Source organism: Parus major, chromosome Z (assembly GCF_001522545.3).
Source record: "Parus major isolate Abel chromosome Z, Parus_major1.1, whole genome shotgun sequence".
In the NCBI taxonomy this organism is placed as follows: Eukaryota; Metazoa; Chordata; class Aves; order Passeriformes; family Paridae; genus Parus; species Parus major.
In genome coordinates, this window is record NC_031799.1 from 6,630,331 (window position 1) to 6,649,163 (window position 18,833).

At 41.3% G+C, this 18,833-nt stretch overlaps 1 protein-coding gene across 16 annotated transcripts in view; it reads left to right on the forward strand.

Moving 5' to 3' along the window:
• CELF4 (CUGBP Elav-like family member 4) overlaps positions 1-18,833 on the forward strand; it is a 705,470-nt gene that overhangs the window by 663,296 nt on the left and 23,341 nt on the right. For all 16 annotated transcript variants that reach the window (XM_015653356.1, XM_015653359.1, XM_015653357.3 and 13 more), the window contains one exon: positions 18,527-18,693. In XM_015653356.1, the coding sequence (XP_015508842.1) occupies positions 18,527-18,654 (128 nt within the window). In that variant the 3' untranslated portion in view covers positions 18,655-18,693. The remainder of the gene's footprint in view (positions 1-18,526; positions 18,694-18,833) is intronic.

The following is an 18,833-nucleotide window of genomic DNA, read 5'->3' on the forward strand; positions in this document are numbered from 1 at the left end:
CTAAGCAGATCCCAAATAAATTGCTGTAACAGAGTTTAGCCCCAGGTTGTCGAGAAATTGTCAAGAAGTCCTGCTTTAGACAAACTTTAAAAATTCTATGGAGAAAAATGTCACCATGTTTTTTTCCACGGGAACAGAAAAAACTTTATTTGATGCCTTTGTCTCACTGTTGAACAATCTGTAAACAGCTGGCACAAGCTGAACAAGTCGGTAGAGCAGCATGTCAAAACAGAATTGAGGAGGCCCACAAGGATGATCAGGGGGCTGGGTCACCATTCCTAAAAAGCTGGCCTGAGAGAATTGGGGTTGTTCAGCCTGGAGAAGGCTCCAGGAAAACCTTACAGCACCGTCCAGTATTTAAAGTGGCTGCAGGACAGCTGAGATGGGCTTTTTACAAAATCATGTACAGATAGGACAAGGGGGAATGGCTTTAAAGTGAAAGAGAGGAGATAATTAAGAACAAATTTTTGACTGTGAGGGTGGTGAAGTTCTGGGTCAGGCTGGCCAGAGAAGTTGTGGATGTCCCATCCCTGGAAGTGTCCAGCGTCAGGTTGAATGAAGCTGGGAGAAACCTGGACTAGGTTGGCCACCTATAATGGTGGAAGGTGTCCCTGCACAGGGCAAGATTGGCTGGAACTTGATGAACTCAAAGGTGCCTCCCAGCCCAAACCATTTTATGATTTTTTTTTTCTTTGTTATTTGGATCTGAATTTTTGCCTACGTTTTGAACACAAATTTATCTCTTTTTGCCACTGTTGTCAGGATACTGTTGGGGCAGCCACAGGAGTGTTTGGAAGAAAATGAGATCAGGATCAAACCTTTCTCCTGGTTTCTGGAGTCCATGAGCCTGCAGAAAACCACTAAGCACCTCTACAGGCTAGAGAAACCATTGTGTGGTCAGCAAGCCTTTGCTGTTCCCAATTTAAAGGCCACAGCCTCCTGGCTGACAAGGAGCAGTGAGGAATGCCAGCTACAGTAAACACCAATACCAGACATAAATTGTGAAAGTTCAGAGTATGTCTGTTGTTTTCCCTAGCAGGACTGCCTGCTCTACCGTGTAAGACTGCCTTAGAAAGAGCCCTGACTTCTCACTGAAAAATGTCATTTAGTCCGTGAGGCTTCTTTGCCTGACTTCTTCTGCCACACACATCCAGGCTAGACCCAAATCCCTCATTTTCCCTCGCAATTTTTCAAACCTCTGGCTTTTTTTTTTCTCCCATCCTAATGCAGCTGTAACAACCAAATGCTGACCATCCTTGACCTTCTCATTCACCAACACCCTGTGTATCCCCATGACCTGAGCCTCCACCACTGACCATATCTGCCTCCCCTTGGGCCTCTCCTCAGGCACTGCCCTGTCCCCATTCTTGTATTCAGACTTAGTGATTTCACCTTCACAGCTCTTCACCATTCTGCCCTTCTCTCTCCTGTCTCACTGGTTCTCCACTCAATGCCCAGCTGTAGCCTCTGCTCACACACCCCTTTTGCAGCCAGCATGTTTCTCCAGCTGGGCCATGCTGTCAATTCCCACTGAAATGGCAGGGCCACAGCAGGACTCATCTCACTCAGAGAAAAATTACACTTAGTTGGACACTCCCTGAAGACAGTGACTCCCATTCTCAGAGTGGGCTGGTCTAGGAAGACTTGCATGGAGCTAAAGTGTGCCACAGCCTGAATGTCAACATGTGGGAACCCTTGTGTCTGCGCAGGGCAGGATTTGCACTGGGTCTCTCACATTCCCACTACATGTGTGCGAGTTATTCCGTGTGTAGGTGTGCTAAATGTCGGAGGATGTGGATTACATCTTTGTGCTGGTCTCAATGGTTCTGGTGATAATTCCCCTCTCAGTTATGTAGATAGTTTAAATGTGAACAGTTTGTGTACAAAGCTAAAAGAGAACTGCAGTAAAACAACGCTATTAAGGCTGCTAAGGCAAGTAGGCAATGTGAGAAGGGCAACTTTTCACCCTGCCCACACATGGCTAACTCTACCTCTGTCACAGGGTAACACTACAACACAGCCCAGGAACACTCACTGGTGTCCCATAAAACACATTTAAAGAAAGCACTTGAAGACATTAAGTTAGTGAAATACAGAGACAGACATACTGTAGAAAAATGTTTTAACAGAGAAGAGAGCGAGCAAGACAGGGTTGGACCCTATTAATTAGGAAGACATGTCAGAAATTAGAGAAAGGAGAACATGGATGGAGAAGCAGAGGTCAAATGGTTATCCCAAAGTGTCAGATAAGATGTAGATAAATTAAAGCTGGAGGAATTGCTTTACTGGAACACTTGGTTTGCTCCAGTCACCTCTCTCTGAGAGCAAAAACACCTGCATCTGCCAACTTTTTGCACACCTTTGAGCAGCAGACACTGTCAGGCCAATTCTGCTCCTTGTCCCTGCTTTGTCCCCTCCATGTCTCCTTGGCATGTGCCTGTTCTTCACACCATTGGTGTAGCAGCTTCAGTTTCTCCCCATGGGACAGTGACTCCAGAAGGCTGTAAACAACCTGTCTTATTTCCAGAGACACTGTGGTTTCCCTCCACTCAACTTGACATACCCTGACACCCCAGGTATAAGCTACCACAAGTGCTATATGTTTTTCTCCTTTTCTTCACATTCCAGATGCACTTTCACGTTGGCAAAATGTCCCACCCCTTTTTGAAATGTCCCACATTAAACAAAACAAGGAGTATTCTAGGTTACAAACTGCAAGGGCTTCTTAGGAACATAGGTTTATGTGTCCTACAGGAAATATCTTGTTTGACTCCTAGTACAACATGAACATTGAGTTTCATTCCAGATTCCTGCAGGGAGTGCATTTGAAAGTTGTTAATGGGCCACCTCATTTGGAAAAACATCCAGTCTTCTCTGAAGATGCCAAAATAGAGAAAATAGCGTCACTTGATGAGGGTCATAATAGTTAATTAAGTTTGCTGTTAAATAATCCTATTCCCTACTAAACTCCTCCTAGCTTCTGAAAAGAAACTGGGGAGACAAAGGAGAGAGATTAAAAGTGAGAAAAGCAGTGAGGAATGAGAACTGAACACAGGAGGGGGTGAAGCTCGGGAGAAGGGCTGAGGGATGGGTAGAGCTTGTATCCTGTTATTAAAAACATGCTGTGGCAGTTAAATGCTGCAGTGTGGTGACAAAAAAGGTGGAGTGGGAGATGCAAGGCAGCAGGCAGGTCATGATGATCTACAGAGTTTCAATCTGGAAGCTGAAATAGAAAGAAGAAAGATGTGTCAGGAGAATAGGACACTGCAAAGCTGTACAGGGCCCTGGGACCAGGGGCATCGCATATTAGGTCTAAAGTGCATTGGCAGCACTCCACAAGACATAGGAGTGGAACAAGGGACCCTGAGGTACATTAGGAAAATATTGTTCAACACCTGCTGACAATGTGCCTCCAATATGCCCTGCCAGATATGGCAGTTTCTCATTTAATAAAAAACAATATTTTAAAAAAAAGGCAACTACTCTCCTTGGGTTCATCCAGGGAAATGAGCAGGTGCAGAAATAAGGTGTTTTAAAGGAAAGAAATTCCAGATCACAATATGGGTGATCATGGGTCAACCTAGCTGTTAGGGTTGGGTTCCCCTTTTTGGAGCAGTACACTGACTCTTTTGCACAGGTCCTTAGGGTTCATGGATGAGGATAGTTATTTATCAGATCAAAGGTTTTATAGGGGTTTCTTTTCTGATTCCTCTTTCAGCAAACAAAAAATTCTCACAAAATAGATGCATTATTAGAAAGGACTTGAGGCATGCACCTGTTTGTTGCTGTTATCAGTACTATGATTAAGCTTCATTTTCTTTTTTTCTTTTTACTATGAACCTGATTTCAAATTTCCTAAGAAAATTTGTACCTGATTATTTCTCCCTGTAGCCCATAGAACTGGGCTCTGTCCTTTATTTTACATGATCTAGTGACAATACATTCTGTTTCAGGGCCTTGGAAAATCTGTTTGTCATTCCCATATGGCTACAGCCTACAAAGCTCAAAGAGCAATGGAAGAAGCCACTCATTTGAGTGTCAGAGTTGAGACAGAACAGATTTTCCAGGCACATCAGGCATGTCTGACCCCTGGTATGTCTCAGTTCAGACCAGCACTGGTTTGTTGTGGCTCTGGCACAGCCAGAGAGCCGAGGAGGGATTCATAAGGTATCTCCAGCTCAGCTTAATCCAAGGGGACAAGGACACCCCCAGAGAGATGCTTTGAACTCTCAGAGAAGGGGAAGGAGACATAGGAGTTTAATATTTGCTTGAGTATTCCAAAGCAGCCAGGCTCTGAGATTTCAGGTCTGCAGACTGAGGATGGAACTCTTCCAGCTGATAAGGAAAGAGTTGTGTGAGTAAGAAAGAGAAAGAGCTGTTCATCAAACTCGCTGTACAGCACCTCCAGCCATTGCAGTTGGTAGGGGGAGGCTTTAGGGGGAGGAGGAGGAGCGGGAGAAGTATTAGGGCTGTGAGCCACTATTCATTTACAAACTATAATTAATTTGATGTTTAGATTAATTTCTGATGCACTCTCAAAGGTGCACTGAAAGCATTTTTCCTTTATTATAATGTTGATTGCTTATTGGGGAGATAAATCTAACTGTCAGTTATGCACTGACTTACCAAAACTTTCAGACCAAGCAAGCATGTATGCATAGGGAACAGCTGTTTGCAGCTCTCCAGTTAAAGGGACAGCTCTGCCTTTTCCCAATAACTCACATTAAAGAAAATCTATACATTGTACACAGGGACTTCTGCTTTCTTTTGTAGCTCAAGAATTTATTAGACAAGAATATGTTAGCAGAATCTATCTTCTATTTATCTGGGTGTCCATGTGTCTATCACTATTCTATCCATCTCTCCCCACAAGTGATAAAGTCTGCCCAGATTTTTTTTTTTTAAAGTTATGAGCATGTGTGCACATACCTACTCACAAGCACACTTACCCTATAATTTTAAATGTTCTTTCTCCTGGGATAATTAGATGGAGGAACTTATTACTGGTTCATTGTGGCTACTCCTTTATTAACATTCAAAAGGGAAATGGTCACTATCTGACTGATAGAAATAACCAGAGTTAAGAGTTAACACCAGAGGAGGAGTTTAGTGCCACTTTTATTCCAGTCAGAAGTTTCTGTTCAGAAGCCACAATAATGACCCCTCCAATGGGCAGGCCCATTTCTGAACTCAAAGTGATGGATTTGCAGAGTGCAGACTCAACACATCCTACTCTTGTGGGACTGCAGACCTGCTAGAGCATCTTGTCTACCCATGGTATCTGGGTTTATTTTTTGTTCTCCCAAGATCTGTGATGCAAGGAAAATTCAAGCTGCAGAATGGATGAGTCTCTGTCAGTCCATCCATCCCCCCATACACCTATCTTCAACATCTTTAAAGCCACCCATTGTGACTCATCCACTGCACAGGTCTGTTCTTCACCATCTTGAAATCTGTTGCCTAGTTAGTTGCTGAGCAGCTGTTCAATAGATCCTCACATCCTCATGCTTGGCCCTAAGCCTTCTTTTACACGATGTTCAAACTCTGCCATGAATATGAATTTATTTTATTTCCTCATCTGTTTTACTAAGGCACTTCCCAGCAAAGCATTTGAGAGGTTCACAGAGCTAAGTAAACGGCATTTTGCTGGTGCTTATGGTGTCCTCATTTCAACAAGGGGATGATGAGGCAGAGAAATATCCAAAACAATTTATTGATATTTGATTCCTAATCTGTGTTTCCACAAGCCTGATCAGTCTGTTTGCCTGCTTTGTCATTTAGCATAATGCAGAGCATGCTATGTTTCTGTCCGCTTCAGATGCAGGTACAGGCAGCAGCCTTTCTGACAGTGAAATCTTAGGTCATGCACCAAGAGTAGAGGAAAACCCAATAAATCCTCATCTTCACTGAAAACTAAAGAGGCTTCACACATCTGCAAAAAACACTCTGCCACAATTTTACATATATTTTTAACATGTGTGTGCTATTATCTCAATTTGGGTGGTCCATGACAATTAAGTCACGGCTGGAACTTGCTTGGGCATGGCTCAGTAATGACAAGGGACAGGAACACCCACTTTTGAGAGAGTTTAGTGACATAGTTTCAATCTGTGATGTACCATTGGCACGCAGAACCTGGTCTATTTTATTTAATAGTGAAAAAACAGCCTAGAGGTCTTACTAAAGGAATTCTGTGATATACAATATACTTAGCATAACTGGGATGTCATGGGAGAAATAGGGACAAATTCCAGTTTTCCAAGGTAATATCTGGTTGTACAACCACAGAACCATCATTTCCCTGCCATATTTACTGTCTAAATTCCAACACTTACAATAACAAGTCTGATACATTGCCATTTTCCTTGCCCTGTTATGTTATTCATTCTCGACAGTAATTAAAACAAGGAAGCCATGAAAGAGAAAAATACAGAAATGTGTGGTTAGAAGCAATGTCTTTATGCATATACAAAGCAATACAGAATTAAAATTTTATAGGTAACATAATTTCTTGCATTTCTAAATTGAGTCCTTAATTTTGCAACCTTATCGTTGTTTCAATTTATGGTTGCATGTGATATCTTCCCTTTTCAAGTAAGTAAAACTAAATCAAAAAATCCCCAGATAAGATTAGCATCTTCAAATAGTATATATTGATGGATTCAAAAGCTGTCATCTGGGTAACAACTGGCAGATCCCCATAAAAACAGGTGTATCATTCATAACCATTTCTGGTTTCATGTATATCAAATTCCCAAAACAAATTTGGCATCAGCTGTGCTCTTTCCGGTGTTGATCTGTCATATCACACATATATAACTATTTATATAATATATATAACGAAAGATATGCATAGGTATTTACATTAAACATGTACTACATCTACTACATACATTTATTCAATAACAAATACAAAAACTTCCAGACACAAGTTATTGACAGCAATGAAAATTGCTGAACAATTGTTTGAATTTTAGCAATCTCTTCCAATGCTTGCTGGCCTTCAAGGTTAAGAGCTTTTCCTTGTATTCACTCTGAATTTCTGCTGTTTCAATTTATGTTCCCTGTCTCTCATTCTCCCACCATGCATCCCTATGAATCATCTCAAGGGAAGGGACCCACAAATATCACAGAGTCCAACCTCCTGCTCTTCCCAGAACTTCCCAGAATTCATATGGTTAAGAGCATCATCTAGATGGTCCATGAACTCAGACAGGAAACAGATTTTCGTCCTTTTGGACAACATCACCTAAAAATCTGATTGTGTTCTGACCATTTAAAGGTGAAATTAAATGATTCTTCTAAAGATAGATCTCTACAGACCCTTTAAATTCTTCCATAGAAGAGTCTTCAGAAATCATAAAGCTTTTACCCAGGTCATTGTGAATCTTCTGACACAGCTGAACAGGTTTCAGAAGGATTATTGTTTTGCAAGATTTTTTTTTCAATTCTAATGAGAGAATTTTTGCTACTGGGTTTTTGAATTTAATACAAAAGACACTTTTTTTTTGGTGGGGGGAGAGGTGGCTCATATTTTTAGCCCATTCCTTCAAATTAAGATCCCTCTACAAACTATCAATATATATCATGGCTTTCTCAGGTCTTTAATTTTTCTTTTCAAAGATATTTTCAAAATCATGTTTTCAAGATGTATTTCTACTCCTCTTATATCAGTAATTAAAACACAATCTTATTTTTCAGTCTTCTACCCAAAGGTGGATCAGGTGATTGTTGGGCAGAGGCCCCAGAGCCAGTACTAGATCAGGATTTAGTAAATCTGTGTTATGATTCAGGTCCTGCAGGCTGAATGTAACTCTTGAGGAACCACAGACTGCTCTTCACTGAGATCTCCAAGATTCAGGCCTTTAAAGCCACTAATGGTGAACATTCTGCTGGCAGATCCACAGGAATCTGTCAGCATCTCTGCTATAATAGGATGTTTCTTCTTTCCCATTGTTGTTTTTGGAAAAAGAAGCCAATCATTTTCCTGTCCTTTGTGGGTCGTTGAAAACTCGGTGTTCTTACCATGACAGTGGAAGTACCATAAATTCTCTAGCTGGTTGAATCTGGAAACGTTATCTTCCATGAGCATGTACAACTCTTTACTTTCTCCTCTTTCTACCCAGATAGCTCAGTGCCAGTTCACAACCTCCTGGCCTAGATATTGAGAGATTTTTCTCTTTTCCCTTCCTTTCCCAATGACTCACTGCATATGAGGAGGTTTGTTTTCCTGTTGAGTTCACTTTCAGCTTGGTTAGCTGCTTTTCACACAGTCGCCTCCATAGAGAGTAAAATATTCCTTCAAAAATCATGGCCAAAAACTGTTCACCACCACTTCTGGCTTCTGAACAGAAACTTCCAGACTACTGCACAGGAGAAGCTTCAGGCCTTTCTGTCTCTGTTGGGCTGTCCCCATGGTTTGTACCCATAATGAGGTATCAGGTGTTCAGCAACCAGCAGGGAAGGGGTGGGTAGTTGTCCATCTAAGTAATGGCCAGCAAGAGCAAGATGAGAAGATTTTGTTCATTGCTGTCCCAAAAACTGATGTATTTCAGAGGCTCCCTAGGACATGAGAGAACTGCTAAAATTTAGTGACTAGTACAGTTCACAGCACAACTTACAGTCAGGATTTCCTGGTTTGTTTGGATGTTTTGGTTTATGGTTTTTGGACTCTTTTTCTTGATTAGTTAGGGAAGGAATTTCCTCACCTTACCCTCTATGAAATATTTTCAAGAAGAAGGTCACTTTTTATGATGCCTGTCTCTTATAGACCAGGAAGGATGGCTGGTGATTGCAGCAGTTGCCTTGTTCATACATGGCTTCTTTATCAAAAAGTCACAAATTAAGCAGGATCCAAGAGAAAATTGGAGAAAATAGAACAAAAAAAATAGATTTAGATGAGAAATGGATTGTGACAAGGCTGGTGGGAGCTTCAATAATTATTTTCATCTGGTTTATATTGGAAACTTCAATGAAACAAATGTAAAAATAGCCTTCATTTTGATTCAGTAACAATCTCAGTGCATCCTTAACTGAGCATCTGCATCTCTTAGAACTTGTGTAAAACCTACATTATACTCATCCTTTATTTCCAGTTTCACACTGGAGAAGAATGTGTATCCTCAAAAGTTCACCTGCTTTTTCAACCATGTGCCTTCCCCCATAAACCTTACACTGGCACATGATGACATCAGATGTTCTCAAGGAAGGCTCAGAAAACAAGTCAAGAATTCCATCCATTTCTGAGAGCATTTAGGAAATAGCTTCAGTCATACTCATCGTTCAAAAAGAGGACAAATACTATTTACTCATCTATGGGTGATACATCACTGGCTGTTTGCTTCTTGTAAGGAAGATCATCATCATCACATGGGCTGGAACATTATGTTTCTTATAGAAGAACCACAGTGCCTTTTGTCCACAGCAGACTTGTATGTATAATGGTCCAGCATCTGATCCATGGGCTCCAAAAAATGGCTGAAGCCTCAATCCTTCACTTCTTCCATAAATCCATTGTATGGCTTCAACTCCTACTTATAAGAATGGATAGAATCACAGTCCCTAGCATCAGACAAGCAATTGCTCATCCTTTAGAAAACCTCTGTTTGCAGGAAAAAGAGAAGTTTCAACCTTTACTCCACTCTTAAGATAAGAGATCTGTTGTGGTTTTCTATTTGAAATATTTACTCCCTTTTATCTTCTCAAAAAAATTAGTCCTGATCATGTGCCCAGATGTATATATGAGCCAAACCTTTGGATCACAGAATCAGAGAATTGCTGGGGTTGGAAGGGACCTTAAAGAGCATTTAATTCCAGTCCCCTGCCATGGTTGCTCACAGCTCCATCCAACCTAAACTTGAACACTTCCAGGTATACGGCATCCACAGCTTCTCTGGACAACCTGTGCCAGAGTCTCATTCCTCTCACAGTAAAGAACTTCTTTCATGTATATAACCTAAATTTCCCTTCTTTGAGTTTGAACTCTCATATCAGATCTGATCATCAGTAGTTTAAATTGTCAAAATTCTAGTCTAATCTAGAGTCTTACACTTGTGCTTTCAACATGAGTCATGACAACAGTTTTCTTATGAAAAACAATCAAACACCATACAGATTATGAAAGAGAAGACTCTTATGTGGAGTAGTCCTTCTTGGTCTTATTGGCCATAATCAGGGTCAGCATCTATAGCTCTATGCTTTCAGAGAAGACACTGCTTCTTCTAACTGGATATTTCTCCATCTGGAGGCCATCCAACAGACAATGCACAAAAACAAGGACCAGCTTCTCTGCACACTCCAGTTCACACTATTGCAATGTGGAGAGGTAGTTTCATGCACAGGAGGACAGGAAGGCAACATAAGGAAGATACTTGTGTATTTCAAGCTACCTTCTGCACTGGGTGTTCTGACCTTTAGAGAAAGTTAATCATGCCATCTACTTTCACTCTTCATTTAATCTCCCCTTCCCATCTGTTCAGTTTCTCTCAGCTGGAAGCAAGATGAAGAACGAGTACCAGTCAGCCCTCTCAGTGGTCTGTAGCCCACACTTTGGGGCCATTTATTATAAGGCATTAACATCAATTGTCACCTGTATCATGACTGTTACCTCAATCCATCCCAGATTAGTAGGCAAGAACTGATTCTCTAAATATCTGAAATGGAAAATTAACCACAGACAGGCTGACATGCAGTACCAGAAGAGATCTGATCCTTTGGACTGAAGTCTGAAATAACATATGCCAGGTGCCTCAGCTCATGTGACAGGTTAAAACCTTCTGTTTGAGTCATAGCATCCCTTTTAGAAAATCTCTTAATCAAGGTTTCACGTGATAGGTGCTCCACCTCTATTGCTAAACAAGATGTTTTCCAAAATATTTAATTACCTTCAGCATTTAAAATATGCAGACTTAGTGTCTTATTTCCATTTTAAATTTGACAAATTCTTGCTTCCAGCTAGAAGAAATCGGTAAAAATCTACTTTTCCCCCCTATTCTAAAAGAAGCCCATGTTTTAGTAGATATTGCTTACAGGCTATGGCCAGAAGTATGTTTAACCTTCTCTTCAGTAAACTCTGGCCACTCTCATTACTCTTTCAGAGCTAGAATTACTTTTCTACTTCTGAATAAGTATTAAAATGTATTTGTTTTGTAGAGCAATCACTAGAACTAAATGCAGAATTCCAGTAAGGACCTTTCCTGAGCCATACTAAGAGATAACACTACCTTGCTATTTTTAGAGGATATTCAGCAGAGGCTAACTTCATCCCAAAACTGTACTAAATCTTGGGACTTTGAGAATTTCAACACAGTCCTAAGAGCTCATATATTTGGCTGTTACTATGACACCCATCTTCTTAAGAAGCACTGTTTTCTAATGAGGATTTCCTCTTTATAGGAGTGACCCACTTGCTTTTTCCTGCAGATACTTAATTTTGCATTTGACTTGATTTAAATTTACACCCTTTAACTGTGTCCAGCCTACACAGTGACCCAGGTCACTTACTTCTGTCATTATTTCACCATTGTTGTATGATTGGCCAATTTTACCAGTAATTACCTCAAATGTCTTCCAAGTAATGCCAGAGAATTAAATAGCACAGAGATTTCAGCACACTGCTGAAGGAGCCTACTAGAATCTATGCAATTTTGTTTGTTACAACTGACAAATTTTTTGGTGGTCTCATTTATGGGCTGATTTCATTTTCTGTGAAGAAGTGCTGTCTGAAACACTGAAATAAAGTTGAAATACACTTTATGATAACTTATTTTATTCACCAAACTTGCAATTTCATGCAATCAGTTTCATTTGATAGATGCAATATTCCATGAAACCATGGTGAATGGTACTAATTGTGTACTTTAAATTCTTTGCCATATTATGTCATATCAAAATTTTCATAATTTTTCTGACACTTGTGGAAGTTTAACTAAGTTTATCAGGTCACCTAGTTTACACCCTTAAAATTTAATGTTAGATTTTTTTTTCTTTTCCTGGAACATTTTGAAGGTTTTCTAATATTCCATAAATTTCTAAAATGAACATTAATGGTTCAGCAGATTTCTGAGCCAATTCTTCGGATATTCTGAGTTTCCAATTATCTCATCCCACAGATGGGAAATATTTAATACTAGTTGTTTAGCACAGTCGTCAGTTACTGACTGTTCATACATTAAAAAAATAAATGGATGGATGGATGGGATGGATAGCTGTGTAGACAGATCTCTCTTGGACATGATTAAACAGCAGTGGAAGGTTAAATAACCCAAAAAGTCATCCAACCCTATTAGACACTGGAAAACAGCTGAAGTGCTATGCCCTTGCTCTGCAGACACACTACTTTATTGAGTATTCCAGTACCCATAAATCACCTTACAATACAATACCTTCCAATGCACACATACATTATAGAGCTACTTACATACAGATTGTATCCTGAAATTCTTTACAGCACTAAAAAATTGCGAGGCAACAGCTAGTACATTGTGTAAAGAACACAGCAAGGTAAAGACCTTGCAAAGCAATTAAAGGAAAACCTCCATTCTCTGATAAGACTAATAAACATGGAGAAAAAGAAACTGAGCAGTCGTAGGAATTAAATAGACTGAGGTAGCAGGGAAGGCCAGAGGAGGTGGGCAGGTCCTGATGTGGGGAGAAGGACAGGAGCCACTGACCACCACCCTTCCCACAGGAAGACTGCTTTAATGTGAGCACCTTACTGCTGCCTTCACAGATAAAAATGCCTCCCTAGATCTTACCTTTCACTGGTAACAAAAGAAAGGAACCCATGAGCTGAGGGGACAGATATATTCATAACTAATTGTATCAATAACTAATTCCTTAATTACTGACTCGGATTCTTAGAGGAAGGACGGGACAGCAAGGTCTCTGGTCTAACCAATTACCAGTACTTTCTGCAGGTCCCTCCATTTTAGTACTCTCAGATACGTGGTGTGACTCCTGGGGATGTCCTGTGTAGGCCAGGAGTTGGCCTCAGTGATCTTTGTGGATCCCTTCCAGCTCAGGATATTCTATCTTTCTGTGGTTCTAGTATGGCCAAGCTCCCTTCTTACAGCCTGGGAGGAAGCACTTTGGACACAAGGAATCAAGAGGCCGGGACTTCCCATTGCTAGTGCCCAGGCCATGCTCATGACATTTCATCTCTTTCTTTCCCAGAGGTTGAGCAGTAGGTCCTTGCTCTTCTGTTACTCTTATTTCCCTCTAGTAGAACGAACACAGGTTTAATGTCAAAAGAAAAAAGTTCAGATATGCTCTCCTTAGCTGGTGATTTTCATAAGTGAAGGAACAAGAAATACCAGGGAAGATACTTCATGGCAGTCAGACAAAACTAGTTCTGATGGCCAGAACTAGTAAAAAAAGTCTGGCCTAAAAAGTGCTAATAAGCAGCAATTTCTACTTGTTTCTGTTGCAACCTCTTGCAAAGTGTATCTCTGAGATGGCAGCAATTATCTGGAACACAGATAAAAATATTCTTAGTTTTAAGACAAGTTTAATATTCATTTCTTTGAGGTCCCTCTTTTCCTTTCCATTGCCTGAAGGAAACCTGCCCCCAGTTCAGCAGTCTGGATGAAAATCTTGCATCTGGACCTCATTCATGGTCTTGACTCCTGATTTAAGGGAAGTTCAGCATAGTGCCAATTCATTGGGCTCCATCCAGAGGAAAGCTTCTTCCCAAGAGAGACATGTTATTCCAACCTGGTAGCAGATCAAGAGGTTGTTTTGCACATTAGCCACTAATTCTCTTTGCTGGATGCAAAGCGAAACAGAAAACTCAGAAGGGCCCACTAAGGATCCATGGAAACATAACTGTGCTCATTCAGGACTGCTCTTAGTGCACAAACTAATTCATGGACATGCAGAGAAAGCACGGACCATAAACAAAAAGTTTACATTTACAAAACAGTCTTCAGATGTACTCTGACATAGATTGTGAATTCCCTTCTTTGTCATCCTGGCTGATTAAAACAGAAAAACAGCCCTTAGGTAATATCTGTTACATAAAGACACTGGTGATCATGTAATGAGAAAGGCACAAAGCTCCCTCCCCTCATCATACCATGAGAACATTCTCAGGAAGAAAGGGGGAGAAAATAAAGCAATTCCAAAATTGTATCCCAGTTTCTGCTTAATAGTTAATACAGTCCTGTAGGAAAAGAGCAGGCCAGAAGTAGTGGGCTCCAACAACAGTACCTTTCCTGGAAGATGCTGTGGAGAATCAGAAAGATTAGATGCCCTCTGCTGCTGTCCTAGCAGCTTTCACCATTCTCTGCCGCTTTTGATAAATCATTTATTAGAACAGCGTTTTTACATAATCCCTGGGGGGGAAAGAAGGAAAAAAGAAAAAACCCACCAATATCACCCCCCTCCCCATAAAGTAGATTTATCACTAAATGCTGTCCTCCTACCAACTGTCTTCAGACCAGAACATATATTTCTCTGATTATTAATTAACTGATGCACAGAAAGAGCTTCAAGCTTTTTAACCTCTCCCTTTCTCTTTTGTCCTTCAAGCATGTAGATGACAATGCAGGGGTGGTGTTCAAAACACAAATAGCAACTGTAATGCTGCCATCACGTTTTGAGTCCATGCACTCAAATACTAAAGCCATTTAGGAACTGAGTATTTAAATCATTTTCCCCATACATACATTGTGTTCCTAGTCATACATGTTCAAATCTGTAATAGTACCATGAGTCCTGCTGACGCAGATGAGGAGAAAAAAAGATGGTTAACTGCCAGTACTGCATGTAACAACAAAAAACAGTCAAATCTGCCAGTGGGTATTTGACCTGAGAAGAGAAAGGAATATGTTGTTGTTAGCCCAACATGCTTGCCTATCTGCCTATCCCTTATCCACTGTAAAGTCTCAAATCTCAGGATAAGCCATAGCTTTTCTTCTCTTTGGAGTTCATCCAAATACTTTCAACAATATGAAACATAGCTACACATAAATAACAGGAAAGGGGGAGACTTGAATGCACCAGCAACTTCTGAGCACATCAAGGCCCCTGAAAACTAAAGCAGTGAAATGAAGCTAGAGTAATTAGCTTCTCTGTCACTAGAATATGATCACAAAGAAAATACACAGTTATTGGCATTTGCCCGTCTATTTCCTCAGCTCTTGAATCCCAGTTCCTCTATCCTCAGCATCCAGCCAGAGGAGATTTTTATATTTCATCAGTGAATACCAGAACAGCTAAGGAGAAAAAAATCTTGTCCAAATCTGTAGGCAACTAGTATCAGGATCAGAGTACAACTCCCAGCTTCATTATCTGGTCTAAATGAAATATAGTGAGCAAATGCACTTCTGATCTCTCTTATTAGTCCCATTTGTTAAAATGCTGTATTATTTACAGCTTCACACAGAATGAGGAAATGGGCTCAGAATTCCATCTCAAACGCAAAGTGATGATAAAAACTGGTATAGTTTTGTGAGCTTATCTCACAGCAAGGTTCTTGCAGAGGTACAACTATATTAGCACCCCAGTGCAAGGGCTTATCATCTCTCAAAGGTCTGGGCTTGGAAAAAGCAGAGAAATAATAATCTTTTGTCATAGTGGGCAGCAGTTAACATCACTTTGGGGAGTGACCCACCCAGGCACTAGACAGTTAACATTTTACCTTGTTGTACCACTCCTAACTATGGAACCAGATCCCAGAGTGGAGGTTCCTTGATTTAAGCTGGGTGCCTGCCTTCACTGCAGCCAGCACTGCTCCCTGACCACTGATTCATTTGAGTACAGCTAAGGGTGTCCTGGTAAAAGTGGGAAACCCTGCCCTTCACTCCTATGACTGCATTGGCTGGACCTCCACTGATTACTGTAGGGTCCTAAGGTGACTTGTTCACAAATGGATGAACGTCCAGGCACAGTCTAGATGTGCACATGTAGTTAGTAGGAGGGACATCCCAAAAGGACCTGTTGCAGGAGTAGAAATCGAAGTTCCCAGGCAAGGTATGATCTCTAAAGACATGTGTTAAGCAACCATCCAGCTGCAGCCAACTCAGCTTTGATATTGGATTGCTGTGTGTATATCAGTAAATATACCTGGCACTTCTCCCTACTACTGGGGACAGCTGGCACAAAATGGCCAACACCCAAATTATTAAATTCTCTCCAAAACATCATGGACACGTCCAAGTTAACCACTGAACACAGCCTGTCTCCTGTGCTAAAACTCAGACTCTCTTCAGGAATTGGTTGATGTTAAACATGAGTCAAAAAAAACCCTCAGCACTACAGATTATTAGCTTCCAGTTTCTCTGAAGTTCCCTGGAATAGTCTACTGCTTTAGATGTAACTAAATAAAACTAATATGTCTTGGCCAGGAATATCACCAAACCAGATGTGACTTTTAAAAATAAATGGGTTTCACTATATCCTATATTCAAGGATATGAGCTATATAGACAATATATTTAAGGTTGAAGCTCAAGTAAGGCATCCCTAAGGTAGTTTCCAGAAGTATTTTAAGTCTGAATGTGCTTGGGTGAAATCAGGAAATGTTTAGTTTATTCCTTTGCTGAGAGTGAATCATAGGACTTCGTTGATAGATTATTCAAGTAGTCAAGTATAAACCAGTAACATCACCCGGCACATACTGCCTAAAAAGTGATGGCAAGAGCAGATCCATCACTATTGAATAAAACCACAGCTCTAAATAAATAAAACTCTCCAGTTTTCTCCCTAGAAATTAATGATTGCTGTGGGGCTTGAGAGTACTTTTTGTCTGTTCACCTTCAGAGCTGCAGAGTTGGTACCTCCTCACCCAGGGAGTTGGCAGGAAAATTGTGTGGATAGCCAGTTTACCTGGAGCCTTGGCTTCAAGAGGGGAGGACAAAGAATGTTCTCTCTTTATTCCATAGACCTCCCTTTTAAAACCCCATGTGCCAGACTCAGTAAACCTGTTGCCTTTGAGAGACTAAGACCATAGGTACATGACCTGTCATGAAGTTATGTTATTAGCCAAGGTCAGGGAGCGCAGTTTACAGCAGGAGTGAGAATCCTCTGCATGCACAGCTCTGTGTCTTTTTCAGATTCAATACACCCTATGTCACCTGTGGGACTCTCTTCCAAGGAAGAACTAGACCAGGGAGGAGGGGCTGCTGAATGGATCCACAGCATAGCCCAGGGCTCTTAGCCAGGCCTTAGCTGCTGTCAGGAGCAGGTGTATACCTGGCAGCAAACGCTCAGCATTAGCTTTTTAAGGGGCTTGCAAAAACCTATCTCTTCATTTCAGCCTGTCTGTTGAGCAACACCAGGCTCCTAGGATTGATTTGTGCTGCCAGAGCCTTGCAGGGGTGGGTAAACAGATGGCTTTGTCTGGAGAGAAGGCTGGTCCAGGCTAGTCTCACCCAAGGTTTGTGCTCAGAAATGTTGTTGGCACACAGGGACGTTCCTGGCAAAAGTAGCAGAGGCAATGCTTGTACAATGTGATTGTACCCTGCCTCACTAATACCTCAGATCCATGGTCGCTCCAGCTACAGCCATATACAGTCTGGGAAAATGAGGCCTTTTTTGGGATGTAGAATAGTGAAAAAAACACCAAAATTTAAAATAGTAAAAAAGGAAAAAAGAAACCAACTAAAACCAAGGGAAAAAAAAAAACTCCAAACAGTAAAGCCACACCAAAAGCTCTCCCCAAAGCTGAATGCATTGGATGTATTTCATCCTGTGCAGTTGACCTGTATTATTTTATCAGACTGTTAGCAAATCAAGACAAAGAATGTCTTAGGTGACCCATAGATACAATATTTAGTCACTGTAGTTGTTCCTAGTGCTGGATGTGCTCAGTGATTGAATGGGAGGTTTTCTGGAAAAGTATGAAATTCCATAGGGAAACCATGTTAGGAAAACACTTGTGTTCATCTCTCCACTGCAGAGTAACATGGAGTTTGCAGAAATTGCCAGTGATTAAAGGTCTTTATATTGCTTGGCTGGCCAACAATCAAATCATTCATGCTGATTAATACAGTAATGAAGAATTTATTAAATTCACATTTTATTTATATTGCCATAATAAGGAAGCAGCAGTAGGTGTGTCAGGTTCCCCTCACCATTAGTACTGGAAGGCAAAGAAAAGGTTACACTGGCAAGTAAAGGAAGGTCTCGAGGTTTACCCCAGTCACAATGGAGTGAGATAGAGGAAGACAGACTCCCTTGAGACCATGCATTATGTCTGCTGACTCCCAGTTCAAAGGTGACCCGAATCTTGTGGCAGCAACATTTGGATCCCTGTGCTCCCCATAGTTTAGTGCTCAGACTGGCACTCAGACCAGGCACTGTGTCCTGGGACACTAATCTGTAACAACCCCTCCTATCTTTTGTCCCACATTGGCAACCATCCTCTCCTCACTCTCCTGCCCACCTGCCCACCCTCTAACCTGCTCACTTCCCCCCTCTCAGCGCCCTCACCCCTTCCCCATGTTCATTCTCAGTGGTCGTTGCATGTACGTGCCTTGGCACCCTTCAGCTCATTAAGTCCCCTGCCTTGCCTCGTGTTTTGACAGGTTTTGTGAGTTTTGACAATCCTGCCAGTGCCCAAGCTGCTATCCAGGCCATGAATGGATTCCAGATTGGCATGAAGAGGCTGAAGGTGCAGCTGAAGAGGCCAAAGGATGCTAATCGTCCCTACTGAAGGGTTGTGGGAACCACTGGATACAAAGCACTAGCACAGGTAACTGCATGGGGAAGGGGGTGTCAGCTACACCTGTAGCGTCTCTCTGTGTTGTAGACTCTCAAGGAGATTCAGCTCTGTGACTCTCTATCTTCTGCCTTTTTGACTCTGGCTAGAGCCACTCTGCTCAGACCCGCACC